The sequence below is a fragment of the Urocampus carinirostris genome, chromosome 8, assembly GCF_059441175.1.
Source record: "Urocampus carinirostris isolate Australia breed hairy pipefish chromosome 8, RoL_Ucar_1.0, whole genome shotgun sequence".
Taxonomy (NCBI): Eukaryota; Metazoa; Chordata; class Actinopteri; order Syngnathiformes; family Syngnathidae; genus Urocampus; species Urocampus carinirostris.
Genome location: NC_142356.1, coordinates 15,192,467 through 15,208,040, shown reverse-complemented (window position 1 = coordinate 15,208,040; position 15,574 = coordinate 15,192,467). Strand labels below are relative to the sequence as shown.

Genomic DNA, 15,574 nt, shown 5'->3' with positions numbered 1-15,574 from the left:
ATGACTACCCATTCTGAACAACATTGCCAGCCTACACTTGCGCAGCATAGAGGAAGTTGGAGAAAAAGCTGCAGAACAACAGCATGAAGGATGTGTGGGAAGGGATGAAAACCATTACTGGCTGCAGCACCAAGCAGGGTGTGGCTGTGGACGTCGATGTGGGGAGGGTCAACCAGCGCCCTCTTCTATGCGGCAACGTGTTGGGGAGGCGGCGTCAAGAAGAAAGATGCCTCTCGTCTCAATAAACTGGCGAGGAAAGCGAGCTCTGTTGTGGGCACAGAGCTCGACAGCCTGACAACAGTAGCTGAGAGACGGGCACTGAAAAAGCTGCGGTCAATCATGGACAATTCATCACATCTACTACACAGCATTATATCCAGACAGAAGAGCAGCTTCAGCGACAGACTGCTGTCACTGTCTTGTACCACGGACAGACTGAAGAGATCTTTTCTTCCTCATGCCATGAGGCTCTTTAACTCCACCCGGCGGAGTAAAGGCCCACATTAAACCACACCCCCTACATATTACCGTACTTTTATTGCAGTGTGTATTTTATGTAGCACTATTTAAATACTCTATACAACACGCTACAGTGGGTATTAGCACGTCACATTGGGTATTTGTATATTGTATTCCTTTTGCCTTATTATTGTATTGTTCTCAGCGAAGGGACGCTACTGGAAATGTGAATTTCCCTGCGGGGATGAATAAAGTATCTATCTATCTATCTATCTATCTATCTATCTATCTATCTATCTATCTATCTATCTATCTATCTATCTATCTATCTATCTATCTATCTATCTATCTATCTATCTATCTATCTATCTATCATAGCTGAAAACATTATTAAGTACTCTTAACACCCTGACCAGCACCTCTTTGATCTACTGTCCCCTTAAAAAAAGATTAACAGGCTCAGAGCCATCACTGTCCTAAAAAAGCTCACAAGACTGCGAGGAAAATACTCTTGCCTACGTATTTTATTCTGTGTTCTTGTTTTTCACATTATTGCTGCTAAATGTTGTTGCACAATTTTAATTGCAATATTTTTTGGGATGTACTTACAACCTAGGCCAGTATACAGTCTTTTATTTTATACATGTTTATCCTGAGCTGCCACATCTCATCTTGTTGTGGAAGTTACACTACGTTGTCATCAATAATAATGAAGTCAATTCTTATTCTACTGTCCTTTTCCACATACTGGAGTTGCATTTGTATTCAAGCAATTTCTGTATCTGACCTGTTTTAAGTTGTTGTTGTTCGTGCATCCCCGCATACGACCCTCTGCCCGTTGGAGTCGCCCGCCGCCATACGTGTGGCGAAAGTCAAACAACGGGAACAATGCAGCCGACGAGAAAACAGCGACACTTGTTTCCTGTTCCGGCGCGCTTAAGACGCCTCGAAAAACAGGAAGCGGCTTGGAAGTGCGCTCGCGGGCCAAATGAGCGCCTCTGCTTGAATGGAAATCCCCTAACCAAGATTTGAAGAGTATCCTCTCTTACTGTATGTGTACTGTATGTGTACAATTGCCAACATGTTAGAACTGGGTCAAATATGCATTTGGGTTACAAAGAGTCATGTTTTTTGTGATGAAATGTTTGTTGTACAGCGTAATTACTATAAGTGTAATTACTACAGTTAGATGAAATCTCAATAAATTGTTTTAGTTGAAAAACTTACAATACTGTATATTTAAAGGTGCTGTACGAAATTTGAAACTTTTTTACTCTATGATGCCATCTCCTGGCTAGTGTTATCATTGCAGCCTCAGTCAAGCTCCTTATGTTGCGCATTCCAGTACATGCACTACTTATTTGCGCTGGAATAAACTCTTCTTTTTTAATCTTTTTGGGGGTTTTGGGTTGGTGTTTGGACTGTAAACAGGTACAGTGGAACCTCGGTTTTCGAACGCCTCTCAGTTCGGACAAATCGGTGTTTGAACAAAAATTTCGAGAATGATACAGTGCAAATGCGGCCTTGGAGTTTAATTATGTGGTTAAGACAATAAATAGAATTTATTCATAGATTGCTTTAGATAAAAGTAAAAAAGAACGGTTACAAAATACAGTAAAATAGGACGTACTGATGGAGACTTAACAAATTCAGAGAGGACTGCGAATTCAATTGGACAAAATTTCAGGTCGGAGGCCAAACGCAGCCCTCAGGATGATAGTTTGAGACATCCATCGTGTTATGAAAGTTAAAGGGACGGTGTGTATTGTTTTCCCACTAGATGTCGCTGTATTCTGTCGAAAATGAAAGCTAAAAGCACAACGAAAGAAGACGAAATACGGAATGACCAAAACCCACCACATTATTTTTGCAAAAAAGAGAAATAAGAAGAGAAAAAAAAGGGAAGAAAAAAGACAAAAGAGAGCAGTAAAAAATGTCAGAAAAAGAAAGAAAAAAGGAGAAAAATGAAAAAAAAGAAATAAGACAAGAAGAGAATGGATGAAAAAATAAAAAAGAGAAAAACAAAAACAAAAACATTGAAAGAGAAAAAAGAGAAAATTGCATTTTTTTTTGGTTTTGACTTGTTTCTCTTTAATTCATTTTTTTCTTTATTTTTCTCCATTTTACTTTTTTGCTTCCTTTCACCTACTTTTCATTGTATTCCCATTTTCCTTTTTTGCTCTTTTTCTTATTTCTTCTTTCCTATTTTTCATTCATTTAAAAAAAGTCCCTTTTTTGTCTTTCTTTAAGAAAGGCTGGGTGAAAGTTGGAAGAAAAAGAGATCAAAAAGACAAGATAAAGACTAAATCAAGATAAAGATAAAAGACTGTCCTTTTGAGAACAGTAGAATGCTTTTATCAGCGCTGTTTTTGTGGAAAACCCTATTTGTCCCAACCTCACCCGGATGCTAGCTTCAGCAGCCCATCACTCAATTGAGTTTTGGACCCCCCTGCTTTAGCTAATGAAGCCAATAGTTTTCTTCAGGCTGTCGCTAAGAGTTTTATCAATGGTCTCAAGCAAAACTTTTTTTTCTTTCAAAACTTATGAGTGCTTTGTCAGGAGACTAGAGTATGTCATCATCTGACCAAAAACAGCAAAGGGCCACAACAACTAAAATAGTGTTATATTTGTTTTAAGTGCAATCTGGTTTGTACTTCAAAACAAACACCATCATTTTTATTTCTCTTCTTTCCTTCTGTGGAAAAACACTAGACCAGTTACGTCAGCTAAAAAAAAGCCAATTGTCTTCAATGCTCGAAGATCTCCAAGGAGTGTCTTATATGGCTGTAACAATACACAAAAACAACCCCAAAATGTAAATATTATGGTAGTTTTAAGAGCAAAACATCAAAACGAAAAATCTGAATGTGATGTATTTTTATACAAAATATAAATGTGGAGAAATGTTATGTGCTTGACGTGGCTTAGTGGTCCAAGGAGAGAAGACACCAATGAATTTTGTTCTTGCAAAGAGAATAGGAGAGGACTGTACAAAACCGTCAAGATGTACAATATCCAGCCAGTTCTCAAGGTGAGCTCTTTCTCTTTATTAAAATTGATTAGGTTCCATAAACTAGATCGATCCTAAAGGGTGTGTGAATCAAAGAAGAGCAAATGAGTGGCAACAAATGACAATGATGCAAACGGTGATCACACATCTGGCATTGCATGGAAATGTTCAATTATGATCAAAATAAACCAATTATAAGCATTCTTCTTTGCAAGCATTCAATAATCAAAATAGAACAACCCTGGCATTATAAGCGCCCTTCATTGCAAACATTTAATATAAAAAAAGTATGATAAACATGGAATAATCATCTCAACACAGATGCGACAACAACAGACACAGGCCCAAAAAAATGGGGGGGGGGAAAAACCTCGATCAATACTTGCTGGTGTAACTGATTTATGGGAGTGATAACTGCCACTGTGGTCAAAACATTCCCAGATAAAATCTAATACATAAATGGCCAAAGGGATACAGCCTTGCCTTTTTAATACAAAAAATGTTTGTGTTATTAAGTTTTGTGACATGATGATAATCTTGTGGCTATGGTTTTATTGCTTCCCTTTGCAACTGTAATTGTAAACTTTTTAAACATTAGTTATTGTTTCTTGTTCTTATTAAATACATCCAAAATTCAAAATAACGTAGTGATAGTTTTGTTCTACTTGATTTAAATAGCTAAAAATACAAAGTAGTCCAGGAATAACCATGCTGCAGCGATGCTTTTAACTAAGACAAGAAAGTTTGATCCCATTACCCCGATTTTAGCTAACCTGCATTGGCTCCCTGGTAGCCTAAGATGTGATTTTAAGGTTCTGTTAGTAGTATACAAAATCATGCATGGACTTGCTCCCTCATATCTTTCAGATTTAATTTCCCCCTACGTTCCGGTCCGGAGCCTTCGCTCTGAAAATGCTGGTCTACTAGTGATCCCAAGAGCCAAGAAGAGATCCGCAGGTTCGAGAGCGTTCTCCATTCGGGCCCAGGTGCTGTGGAACGCTCTTCTCCATGAGATTTGATCTGCAACCTCAGTGGAACTGTTTAAATAGGCTTAAAACACATTCCTATTATACAGCATATGAATAACCTATAATTTTATGTTGACAATATCTGTGTATTATTGCAGCCTGGTCATCCTCGAAGGGGGATGACCTCATGTGCGGTCCCTTCTCATTTTCCTCATGTTTAGGTTTTTGAGTTTTTCCTTGCCCTCATGTAGGTTTTAGATCGGGGGATGGTGTAATAATAGTCTGTGGTTTGCAATAGATAGATAGATAGATAGATAGATAGATAGATAGATAGATAGATAGATAGATAGATAGATACTTTATTCATCCCCGAAGGGAAATTCACATTTCCAGCAGCATCCCTGAGCTGAGAACAATACAATAATAAAGCAAAAAAAAATACAATATACAAATACCCAGTGTGACGTGCAAATGCCCACTGTAGCGTGTTATATAGAATATCTAAATACTGCTACACAGAATACATATTGCAATAAAATTCGGTAATATGCAATGTAGGTGGTGTGGTTTAATGTGGGCTTTTACTCTGCCGGGTAGAGCCTCATGGCATGAGGATGAAAAGATCTCTTCAGTCTGTCCGTAGTACAAGACAGTGACAGCAGTCTGTCGCTGAAACTGCTCTTCTGTCTGGAGATAATGCTGTGTAGTGGATGCGATGGATTGTCCATGATTGACCGCAGCTTTTCCAGTGCCCGTCTCTCAGCTACTGTTGTTAGGCTGTCCAGCTCTTTGCCCACAACAGAGCTCGCTTTCCTAGCCAGTTTATTGAGATGAGAGGCATCCTTCTTCTTGAATAATCTGTGGTCTGTGCAGCCCTTTGAGACTCTTTGTGATTAAGGGCTATACGAATAAACATGACTTGACTTGACCATTGGTAGTCATGAACGTGAAACGATCCAAATGAAAATAGATTAATGTAATTGTTTTAATATAAACCATGGATACTACAGTTGTTGCTTAAAATCGTGATCTACATTATTGCCATGAACATCAAAGTAAATTGATTCGTTATAGCATCTCCCCTCATTAAAATTCCAGTTTTCCACACATAAAAAGCAATTAAAAGTACTTACGAGTACAATTGACACTTATGTTTTGCCTCTGTCTGTCTTGGTGGATTTTGGTCGGTAATTAAAGTAAATTGAATTTCATCACAGTTTGAAAGACAACAAAGTCTTTATTTAGCTCAATGGTGAATGATCGTCGCCAAAAAGAGACACGACCTGCCCCTCAGAACCGACAGGAAACTGGACAATAAAACGGGGGAGCGAGAGGAAATACTCCTGCGGTTTTAGATTTTAAGAGACACAATCTGGCGGGGGCTAGTGGTTTCATTCACGGCTGGTGGTCTTATCAAAACGTTCTTATTATCTCAGTAAGGAAAACACACAAACACACATGCATTTGGCGCTGTCTAAGTAATGTTGAGTTTTCGATGGAAAAAATCCACACTTTTATCTATAAGGATCAAAACTGGAACTAATCTATGAACAATATATTGATTTAAGATTCTTGTCTTGAAAGATGCAAAAGGCTAAGCCAAAATTGTCAAGAAACGGAACAGGATGGGGACCCAGATGTGTGACATTTCTCACACAAGCTTTAATTTACGGGAAATGGGGCAGTCATGCACGTTAACCCAAACGCCAGTGATTCGGCGATCGTTGGGCGGAAAACGTAAGGCAGCAGTCTGGCGTGGAATGACAGGAAGCCAGAGGTCGACGAGCTTGATACCAATTGCACGAGCAGATATCGGACAGATGGGGTCGATACCGGACAGGACGGGACAGACAGGATTGATATACGGCCCGGGAGACTGAAGTCCGATAACAAGCAGGACGAGATAGAAGAAACGATACCAGACACTGGAGATCGAAATTAAACAGGACAAACTAGACAGGAACGCTACCAGACACGGGAGATCAATAACAAACAGAACAAAATACCGGGGAACGAAACTGGAGATCGATATTTAACAGGACAAAATAGATGGGAAAGATACCGGACAGGAAACACAGGCAGGAAATCGGTCCGAGTCAAAACCCACGTCTTGCGGGTACAGAGGTTCGTTGACGGACTGACAAAGGGTGAGTGAGAGCATTGAGCGGAAATAGAAGGAAAGCCAATCTGTCAACAAGCCGCAGCTGGTGCCACACGGGCAGGGCCAATTGGGCGCCATGGCAACCCTGACAAAACCGGAATGATCACCTTTCAAAAATGTTTATCTTCCTCCTCACATGTAAATACACATAAATATTTTTGTCATGGCTTATTTAAACATCCGGTTTGCACACAGTGTCCATAATTACCTGGACTGCTAAGAAATATTGCCTTTATATAAGTGACCATATTTCAGCGGTGGGCCGTCGGGGCCTGCAAAACTCTGCTGGCCTAAAAAGTATCAGAATCATGTGATGTTAATTAGATTTTGTCCATGAATGCTTAATAAGTAATTACACATTATCTGTAACTTTCCTTTAATTGTTTGTCCCCTGGTTTTACGGTTTCTAAATGTGTTTTATTTTTAAGCATTTAAGCAATCAGATTTTAGCAAGTATTTGTTGCCACGGTCAGAAATCTACCCGCAGGCCTTCACTATCAGTTCTGCCGGATCCTGTAGCATAAAATAAGAGTTGTTAAAATTGTGGGTTTCGCCAATCAGATTTCGATTTGGTGGAGCCAGGGCCTTCTAGAAGGTCAAAGGAAATTTCAGTGGTTTCATAAATTTGGATTGGCTAGGGGGCTGTAATGAAAGTATCACAAGAAAAAGGAGAGGAAAAAAAAAGATCCCCTTGTCCACTGCCTCTGTCGAACAAACATTCTCAGACATAAATCAAATAAAAACATATGCCAGAAATACGACAGGACAAGCTCGACTTTCAGCATTAGCTTTGACGACGATTAATAATATTGCAATTCTATGAGGTTATAATTGATGTGTTCTATATGTCTCACAGCTGTAGCTGCAATAAATGTTTTAAAGCCATAAAAAAGTTGAGAGTTGGATTGATTCGGACGTAGTGCTACTGAAGGCCTAGGTGTGAAATGCACTGCCCGCCACTGCCAAATGTGCTTACATGCCAGACTTATGACACCTATACACTACAAAATAGGTGTCTTCCATGAAACTACAGGCAACACAACTCATCAATTAATCAACAATTAAATCATTTATCAAATTGATTCAATGATCTATTCAAAATTATCAATCTTATCTTTATTATTGTTCATCATTTAGACACATTTTAAATCAGAAATTAGCCCAAGAAGATTTTCTGTTTCCAAACAGTGAATATTAGCCCGTTTATCTTGCTCAAGATAATTAAAAAAACAACTATCTTTGTTTTGAATTTAAATAAAATGTCTTGACACCGAAATCAAACCTCGCAAATTAAAAATTGCTAAAAATGTTACCGTTCAAGGTGTTTTGGGGGTGTTTACTTAATTTTTTTAAACTATTGTCGAATTTGAAGTGTTTCGATGTGCTTTTATTTTTGCAAATAATCATTTAGGTTGATGATTTTTATTTTTTAATCAACATCATTTTGACAGATTAATCGAAATTAGAGTTAAACATTGTACTGAATGTATAATAATAAAATAAATACAGTAATGACAATATGTTTTAGCCCCGCCCCCGGACCCCAAAAATAGTAATTTTGATGGTATGACTGTAGTAGGAGGGCAGCATGGCGCCGCAGTGGTTAGCGCGTGTGCAGGCACAGTTCTAAGGTCTTGGGAACCTCCTGTGTGGGTTCAAATCCAGCTACCGGACTTCCTGTGCGGAGTTTGTATGTTCCCCCCGTGCTTGCATGGGTTTCCTCCAGGCACTCCGGTTTCCTCCCACATTCCAAAGACATGCATTTCAGATTGATTGGCCGGTCCAAATTGTCCCTAGGTGTGAATGAGTTGTCTGTCCCTGTGTGCCCTGCGATTGGCTGGCAACCAGTTCAGGGTGTCCCCTGCCCAAAGAAAGTTGGGATGGGCTCCAGCACCCCCGCGACCCTACTGAGGGTAAGCGGTGCAGCTAATGAGATAAGATGAGATGAGACTGTAGTAGGAAGCATTAAATTAATATTGCTCATTAGATATCAATTAATTTGCTCACAGTAACAAACTTTAAAAATAATAAAATAACCGATAAATAACATTGTTTTGAATTTAGTTGTGTTTAAATAGATGCAGCTAAAAGTAGCAGTACGCACAAGAAAACTTGACTTATTATGTTACACACAACTCTCTCGAAGCAGTCAGCGGGCGGAATTATTTGACACCTGCTTCCCAGACTCATTTGAATTTCACCACTTCAGTTGAACCACCAAAATGATAGCTTATATCCACCAATAACACAAAATTCATCTTATTCTAATATTACTTACCCATATTGGAGAGAAGACGACCGTCAATTTCGCTACATTTTCCTCAGCAGCAATGGGGATCTTGAATCACGCCCATTCAGACTGCTGGCCAATGAGAAGGTCGGTAATAAATACACTTACAGCAACCAATGAGATCGTTTTTTAGAAAAAGTGAAGGAGCCACAGCAGTTCATTGCATTACAGTATTTGATTTTTAATATTTTAGACATATTGAATGCAATGTTACAAAAATATGGAAACATAAAAAAACACTGGTAACATACAAATATCAACGTGGTTTAACATCTTAGTACCTTAGAAGCCCTGTGAAAACAAATCATGACTGTAATTACAATAAAATAATTAAATTACGGAATTTTGGCTACAAATCATATTAAAAGAGGAGACAATGTTATTTTTCTCATATGAAAGGTGCAAATAATTAAATCAAACAAAACCAACTTGTATAAAGCTCCCCCGTTTTACAAAAAGGTAAACAAGGGAATCAATATTTACACAATAAAAAAGAAAAGATTATCACTAATTCTGGATGAAATGATGTAATGTACATATTTTGTTGATTTGAGAGGATGTTTATGAGCCTCCTACGGCCCATTTTCCTTGTCTTTTTTTTCTTTTTTTCTTTTTACAAAATGTATCTTCCCATTGTGTGTGTTTTTTACATTCTGACACTTTTTGTACAATGTATATTTTCACACACCACTTGCATTCCAGTGTCTGAAAATCCTATACAAATACATTTTCATTTGATTTAATTTGATATCCTCAAGCAACAACAAAATTAGTGACAATATCGCCCTCTGCTGCTCACATGCACAGTTGGAAGAGAAAGCCCAGGAGATTCTGCAAATCTTTAACCGCTTACTGTTCCTGTAAAATTGACCTAAAATCACAAGCCAAGACGTTCACAAAGTAAATTGAATGTGGTTCTTGAACTGTTTGGAGAATATAGACAGTTTTGGTCTCTTTAAAAGGTTACACTCTGAAGTTTTGTCCTGAACTGAAATAATCACTGCAAGTGCTAATAACATTGAGTTGGAACACACAGAAATAGAGGGTTTTTATTCTTGCCTGGATTTGCTTTTGCAATTAAATGCCTACAGATACATGTAGCATGGGCATCTTAGCTGGAAAACAGGTGAGACAAGAGCTTGAAGTCGTATCTAGCACCTTGTCAAGTTTGATCACAATATGAAAAACTAAACATTGTATTTTACACAATTTTCTAGTGGTAGGTCTAGGCATTGCCAAAAGTGGCATTTTGGAGAGCACCAATTCATAGCCCTTTAAACGTTGCATTTGTGTATTTTACTTTAGCCAGGTTTTAGACATTGGGAAAGAGTTGTAAATGTTTGACTTCTCTTTCTAGATGTGAATCCATAACTGTGCACACTTACGGATAATAATGGTACATTAAAATGAATCACGATTGGCTTTCCGCACGTTTACCTTGGGCTATGAACTGAAAATATACCGTAAATTAGTACATATTTACGTTGGGAATTCATCGGCCAACCAATGTGTTAATCCACATTTGAATCAGTCACTAATGGCTAAAGATTTTTGAAGCCCAGTTGGTCATGGCGTTTGTTTTTTCTTTTTCTTTTCTTCTTTTTTTCCAAAACATGGAGACCCCTGAACTACAGTATAATCTATAAGGTCCGTTGTACACATTTTGTTTTCAATTCGTACATTCACTTCCCTTTGTTGAATTATTCTTTCTTCGGGAGAAAATTTATGAGTCAGTTGATTTTGTACAAAAGTACACTGTTTTCCACCAAGTCCCTGAGACCAGACCAGATCAAGGTAGTGCTCCGCTGAAGGTTACTATGGGCAAACAGAGTAAGGAGCAGTAGGTCGGGTGCAAGGGTTGAATTTGGGCCGACATTTCAGACCGACGCTTCTTCCAGTCTGAAGAGCTGTCGGGTTCGGAGCACACGGAGATGTCGCATCTACAACACACATCCAATTTTTTGCTTTAGGGTTTATTTTACCTTTTTTTTTTACTTAAAACTGTGTCTACATCCCGTGTCCGTCTTACCTGATGACACTCTGCAGTACCTTCTTCTCGTCTTGGTCCAGACAAACAGCAAAGGTGGTGTCTGCAGAACCGCTGACTTGCACCTTGTCCACTTTTACCTCAGTCAAGCTCAAATGCTGTTTAAATACAAGTCACTCTTTATTATAATTTTATTTTTATTACATGTTACCGTTTAAGGCTTTGAGTCAAACATTTAAAAGTACAAACTGAGCTCACCGTGTTGTAGCCCTTCTTGCTTTTGCTATTTTGTCTCTTTAGGACTTCTGTCATGCCGAGCTGCAGACACTCCAACACAGAATCTTATCATACAAAAAACATCTTGGTATTTACAACCTGTATTGTATTTTTTTCTATGCTTAAAAATATGAATGAACAGTTTCCAACTATACCTAACTCTTCAGGATTCTTGCAGGCTTTGGTCAAGTTGACCGATGTGCATGTTTTAGATTCTCTTTTGCACTGGCTTCTCCCACTAATCACCACCTAAGAAGCAGAAAACAAGGTTCAACATTATTTAGAGTAAAGCAATGACATTTGTGATTAATAATGGTACGATATAGGTTTGATAAAGCCATGTTGAAGTCATTGTGACCTTCATTTTAATTAAAAAGGGTGTACAAATGTAATGTCCCTACCTTATTATACATGATGTCAAGCTTTAGAGGCACTGCTTCTCGGTCATCATCAATGCCAAATCGTTTGCTGGCCGTGCCTGAGCGAGATAAATCAGCTATTAAATAAAAAATATCACAAATCATCTTTCTCAATGCTAAATAATTCCAATGATTATAATCTGTAAGATTTTTCCTTCCATTGTGTTCCATAAAACATAAATTGACACTATAACTTACTTAAAAGTTTGACTAGGAGAAAAATCAATTACGAGATCAATTACGATTTAAAGGGACAGTGTGTGTTATTTAGTGCCTCCTATTGGTAAAAAAGATTGATTTAATTAAGAAAAGACAATATTGATTTAGAAATTGAGCAAAAATACATTAGCTATTAAATTATCCTGCATCTTTTAAAATATGCGTAAGGAGGATAAATTTGCAGGGGACATCCAACTGGTTGCCAGCCAGTTGCAGGGCGGATGGAGGATGGATATTGTGCACGAATAAAAAAGATTTTTGCTGAGTAAAATATGTCTATATTTCTTAATAGTAGTGCAATTTTATGAAGTTATTATTGATACTGTTTTAAATGTCTAGCTGCTGTAGCTGCAGTCAATGTTTTACAAACATAAAATTGTTTTTCAGAGTTGTATTGATTTAGACATAGCACCACCTGAGGCCTAGGAGTGAAATGCACGGTGTGCCACTGCATTTACACAATATAGCAACATGTTAAAGTCATCGAGTGCCTTCTACTCACCCATGGCCTTGATGGCTCTGGTCCCAGCAATGTGACCCAACTCCAGGGAATGGACAAAAACCTCTGTCCGTCTCTCTCCACTGGCTAACGTCAACTACAACACAAAAATGAGTACAGTTGTTCAGATGCAAAGGTAGACACCTCAGAAAGACAATTGAATTGCCTGGTTACAGGTTACATTTGATTATGGGTAACTATAAAATAAAACTAAAATCATTAATATGAGCTCAAACCTCAGCTTGGTAGAGTTGGATCAAAGCAGGTCGTGTTGCGTAACGACAATAGTAGAGGACTAGGTCGGCGAGAATGGGAAGTTGTTGTTCGTATGAATTGTCGTAAGACTCTGATTCAGTCTTGGATGTTTGCTATAGGACAATATAATTGTTTTTTTTAATGAGTAAGCCATAAAATGGAAATTGGAACAACATGGTACGAAGTAATGGTTACCTGACAGACGATTTTAGTGGGCAACTTGAGCAAGCTGAGAGTGTTTCTTTCGTACCATGGATCTAGCATCCCTAGGAGGTGGGCAATGTCGTTGGTGCTGTCATCTGCCCTGTTCGAGGTAACAGCCTCCTGCTGGGCCAGAAGCGTAATTAATAATGCTTGGTAAACTTGTGACAGGTATGGGCTTTTTACAACTTGTATTTAAATAAGGAAACCAGAATTCATATACTTGTGCTTTGTAAAACCTTAATTCTGATCACACAGCATTTTTTTAAATGTAGCTCCTCTTGGACCACAAGTGGGCAGTAGAGGATATTTGTATACTGTAGACAGAAATAAGAACTCTGTTCACGTATGATTATGAATGCATAGTACGGCCAGTCATATAGGAATGAAGGAATGTGCATAGTTCTATGCAGAGGATAAAATATATTTTAATGTTTATACATTTCTGTTGCCTTGTGTTCAATCGATTGCCTAAAGCAGTGGTCCCCAAACTACGGCCCGCGGGCCGGATGCGGCCCGCCTCCTCATTTGGTCCGGCCCCCTGAACAATACCAGAAAGCATTTTGATTTTTTTTTTCATATATGTGTATTTGTATTTGATAATAAAGTTGGACTTTTGCAATAAAATGTTCCTTAGTTATGAACTATTTTCATTATTAACTATTAGTTAGTAACTATTTTATACGGCGCAACAAGGGTTGCTGACTAGTTAAAAGGTTATATTTTGGTGTTGTTTTGTAAAGCAGAAAAAGTGAAGTACCAGTATATCACCACTAGATGACATAGTCTCACAGGTCAGAGAAGGGTGTTTGGGGCAAGTCTCTCGAGACCTCACGTGATTTAATGAAACTTGTTCAATAAATCACTCTTAATGTCAACAAGTAAATGGTGTCGTGTGAGACTGACATTTACCATCTATTTTGCAGGTGAGATGTACAATAATTTTTTACATTTAGGCACTCCTGGAATCATCATACTTTTTCTGTTACAAACTGACCCCGGCCCCTCATCAGAGAAGGGAAAAGTTATGTGGCCCTCACAGGAAAAAGTTTGGGGACTCCTGGCCTAAAGGGTCACACATCTCTTTTTACGTCTTTAGATTGTAAGTTACTGCTGAATTGCAATAGTATGCATTAAATAACTCTAAATACTATAAAATATGAGAATGATTTATTTTTACAAACAAGGATGATCCTAATTAAAACTGGATTTGGAAATACAGGTAACTTAAACTGACCGTGTGTAATATGTAGCGCATCATATTGATTTTTAAAAAAAAAGCAAAAATTAATGAACTATCACATGAATATGCATTATTCACAACACCAGGTCAAAAACAACTTGTAAGAAACCGACATAATGTATGACCATCTTGCTGCTGCGGGTACCCAAAAACCAAAAACCTTGGTTAAAAAAAAAGAATAAAAATGTTGCTTTATGGTCACTTTGAGACTTTGTAGTTTGTATTCCTTCTTGAGTGTTTGAGCAGGTGTATTTTGCTGCACTACACAATACAGCAACATCTAGTGGTCAAATACAGACACTGTTCCTTTAAAATGTTGAGCGTAAAAGGCTTATGATTAATCAGTTTGGGAGTGTTGATATGTGAGCCGTGGCAAATAAAAGTGTCAATAAAAATTGTTCAAACCTCATATTGTTATAATATGATATAATGAAATTGTGAATGTGTTTAATTGCTGTTAAAAGTGTCGATAAAAATGGTTCAAACCTCATATTGTTATAATATGATATAATGAAATTGTGAATGTGTTTAATTGCTGTTAAAAGTGTCAATAAAATTGTTCAAACCCCAAAAAATATCATTGTTGTATTGCTTCTATTCCTGTAATTAAACAATAAAGTGAGACTCAGCAAGAGTCAACTTACATTCATTCCTTTGGGATTTTGTGTTTGCCCCACTACTGAGTCTCTTTTAACAGGCACAAAGTAGAACTGGATTCTGAAGGCCCGGCTGAGATGAGGACAAGTGCTTTCTTTTTCTTTTAGGCTGTTGTAGGCTCGCGCCACCTTCCCAGCTACGTCGTCTGCACCGAAAACCACTACCCTAAGTACAGTCTTCTCCTCATCTTCGTCACAGCTGAGGATGGGCCTCCTCCTGAAGCAAACCTGCCGGACAGTCTGATTCTGTAGCGCCTGGGAGGACGAGGGCTCAGGACTTCGTAGTAGCACATGATGGGGCAACGAGTTGGAGCGGATCTCCCGCACCACAGAAAAGTCTTTGGATTCTGTGTATCCCAAACTTTTGGCCCTGTACAGCGATCTTTTGGGCTTCCGTAGGAGGCGGTACAAGTGCTGGCTTAGTCGGGCAGGAGATTTGGAAGATTTGGGTGAGCTGATGGAGTCGTCGGAGTCCTCAAAAAAGTCGCTGTCTGCTCCGGAGTTGTGCGAGGGAGCGTAGGACTCCGACACGATGGACAAGGTGTCATGACCCTCATCGTCCTCTAGGTCCACCTCGTCCTCATCTTCTTTTGGGTGCTCCATCGTGGACAAAGTTTGAGGCTCGTCCTGCAGAAGGGTGTTGAGGACATCTGTGGGTATCAAACGGGTCACATTATATTTTTGCATTATTTTTAACTTTCAATTCTTTATTACGATATATGGTAATTCTTGAGCATCGCATCAAATTTCAATGAAAACAGTATATACTATGTTGTAATCAAAGACAATAAAGACAATTTTATTTTATTCTATTCTATTCTATTCTATTCTTTAAACACAAATTTGTTTTATTTTGCACACAAACAGAACCAAAATAAATTCTAATTAACATAAAGACAATATTTTACGTTTATCAATATGACCCGCCAAT

The 15,574-nt window shown here is 38.3% G+C and overlaps 2 protein-coding genes across 3 annotated transcripts in view; both read right to left on the bottom strand.

Moving 5' to 3' along the window:
- Positions 1–8,948, bottom strand: part of pik3r6 (phosphoinositide-3-kinase regulatory subunit 6) — a 34,150-nt gene extending 25,202 nt beyond the window's left edge. For both annotated transcript variants that reach the window (XM_088343051.1, XM_088343052.1), the window contains exon 1: positions 8,877–8,948. The gene's annotated coding sequence lies outside the window, so the exon portion shown is untranslated. The remainder of the gene's footprint in view (positions 1–8,876) is intronic.
- Positions 8,949–9,151: 203 nt separating this feature from the next.
- pik3r5 (phosphoinositide-3-kinase, regulatory subunit 5) overlaps positions 9,152–15,574 on the bottom strand; it is a 31,621-nt gene continuing 25,198 nt past the window's right edge. The window contains exons 10-18 of the mRNA XM_088343050.1: positions 14,632–15,293; positions 12,739–12,867; positions 12,525–12,656; positions 12,292–12,385; positions 11,553–11,629; positions 11,307–11,400; positions 11,134–11,216; positions 10,918–11,033; positions 9,152–10,828 (exon numbers count right to left, since the gene is read on the bottom strand). Coding sequence (XP_088199176.1) covers positions 10,678–10,828; positions 10,918–11,033; positions 11,134–11,216; positions 11,307–11,400; positions 11,553–11,629; positions 12,292–12,385; positions 12,525–12,656; positions 12,739–12,867; positions 14,632–15,293 — 1,538 coding nt within the window. The 3' untranslated portion in view covers positions 9,152–10,677. The remainder of the gene's footprint in view (positions 10,829–10,917; positions 11,034–11,133; positions 11,217–11,306; positions 11,401–11,552; positions 11,630–12,291; positions 12,386–12,524; positions 12,657–12,738; positions 12,868–14,631; positions 15,294–15,574) is intronic.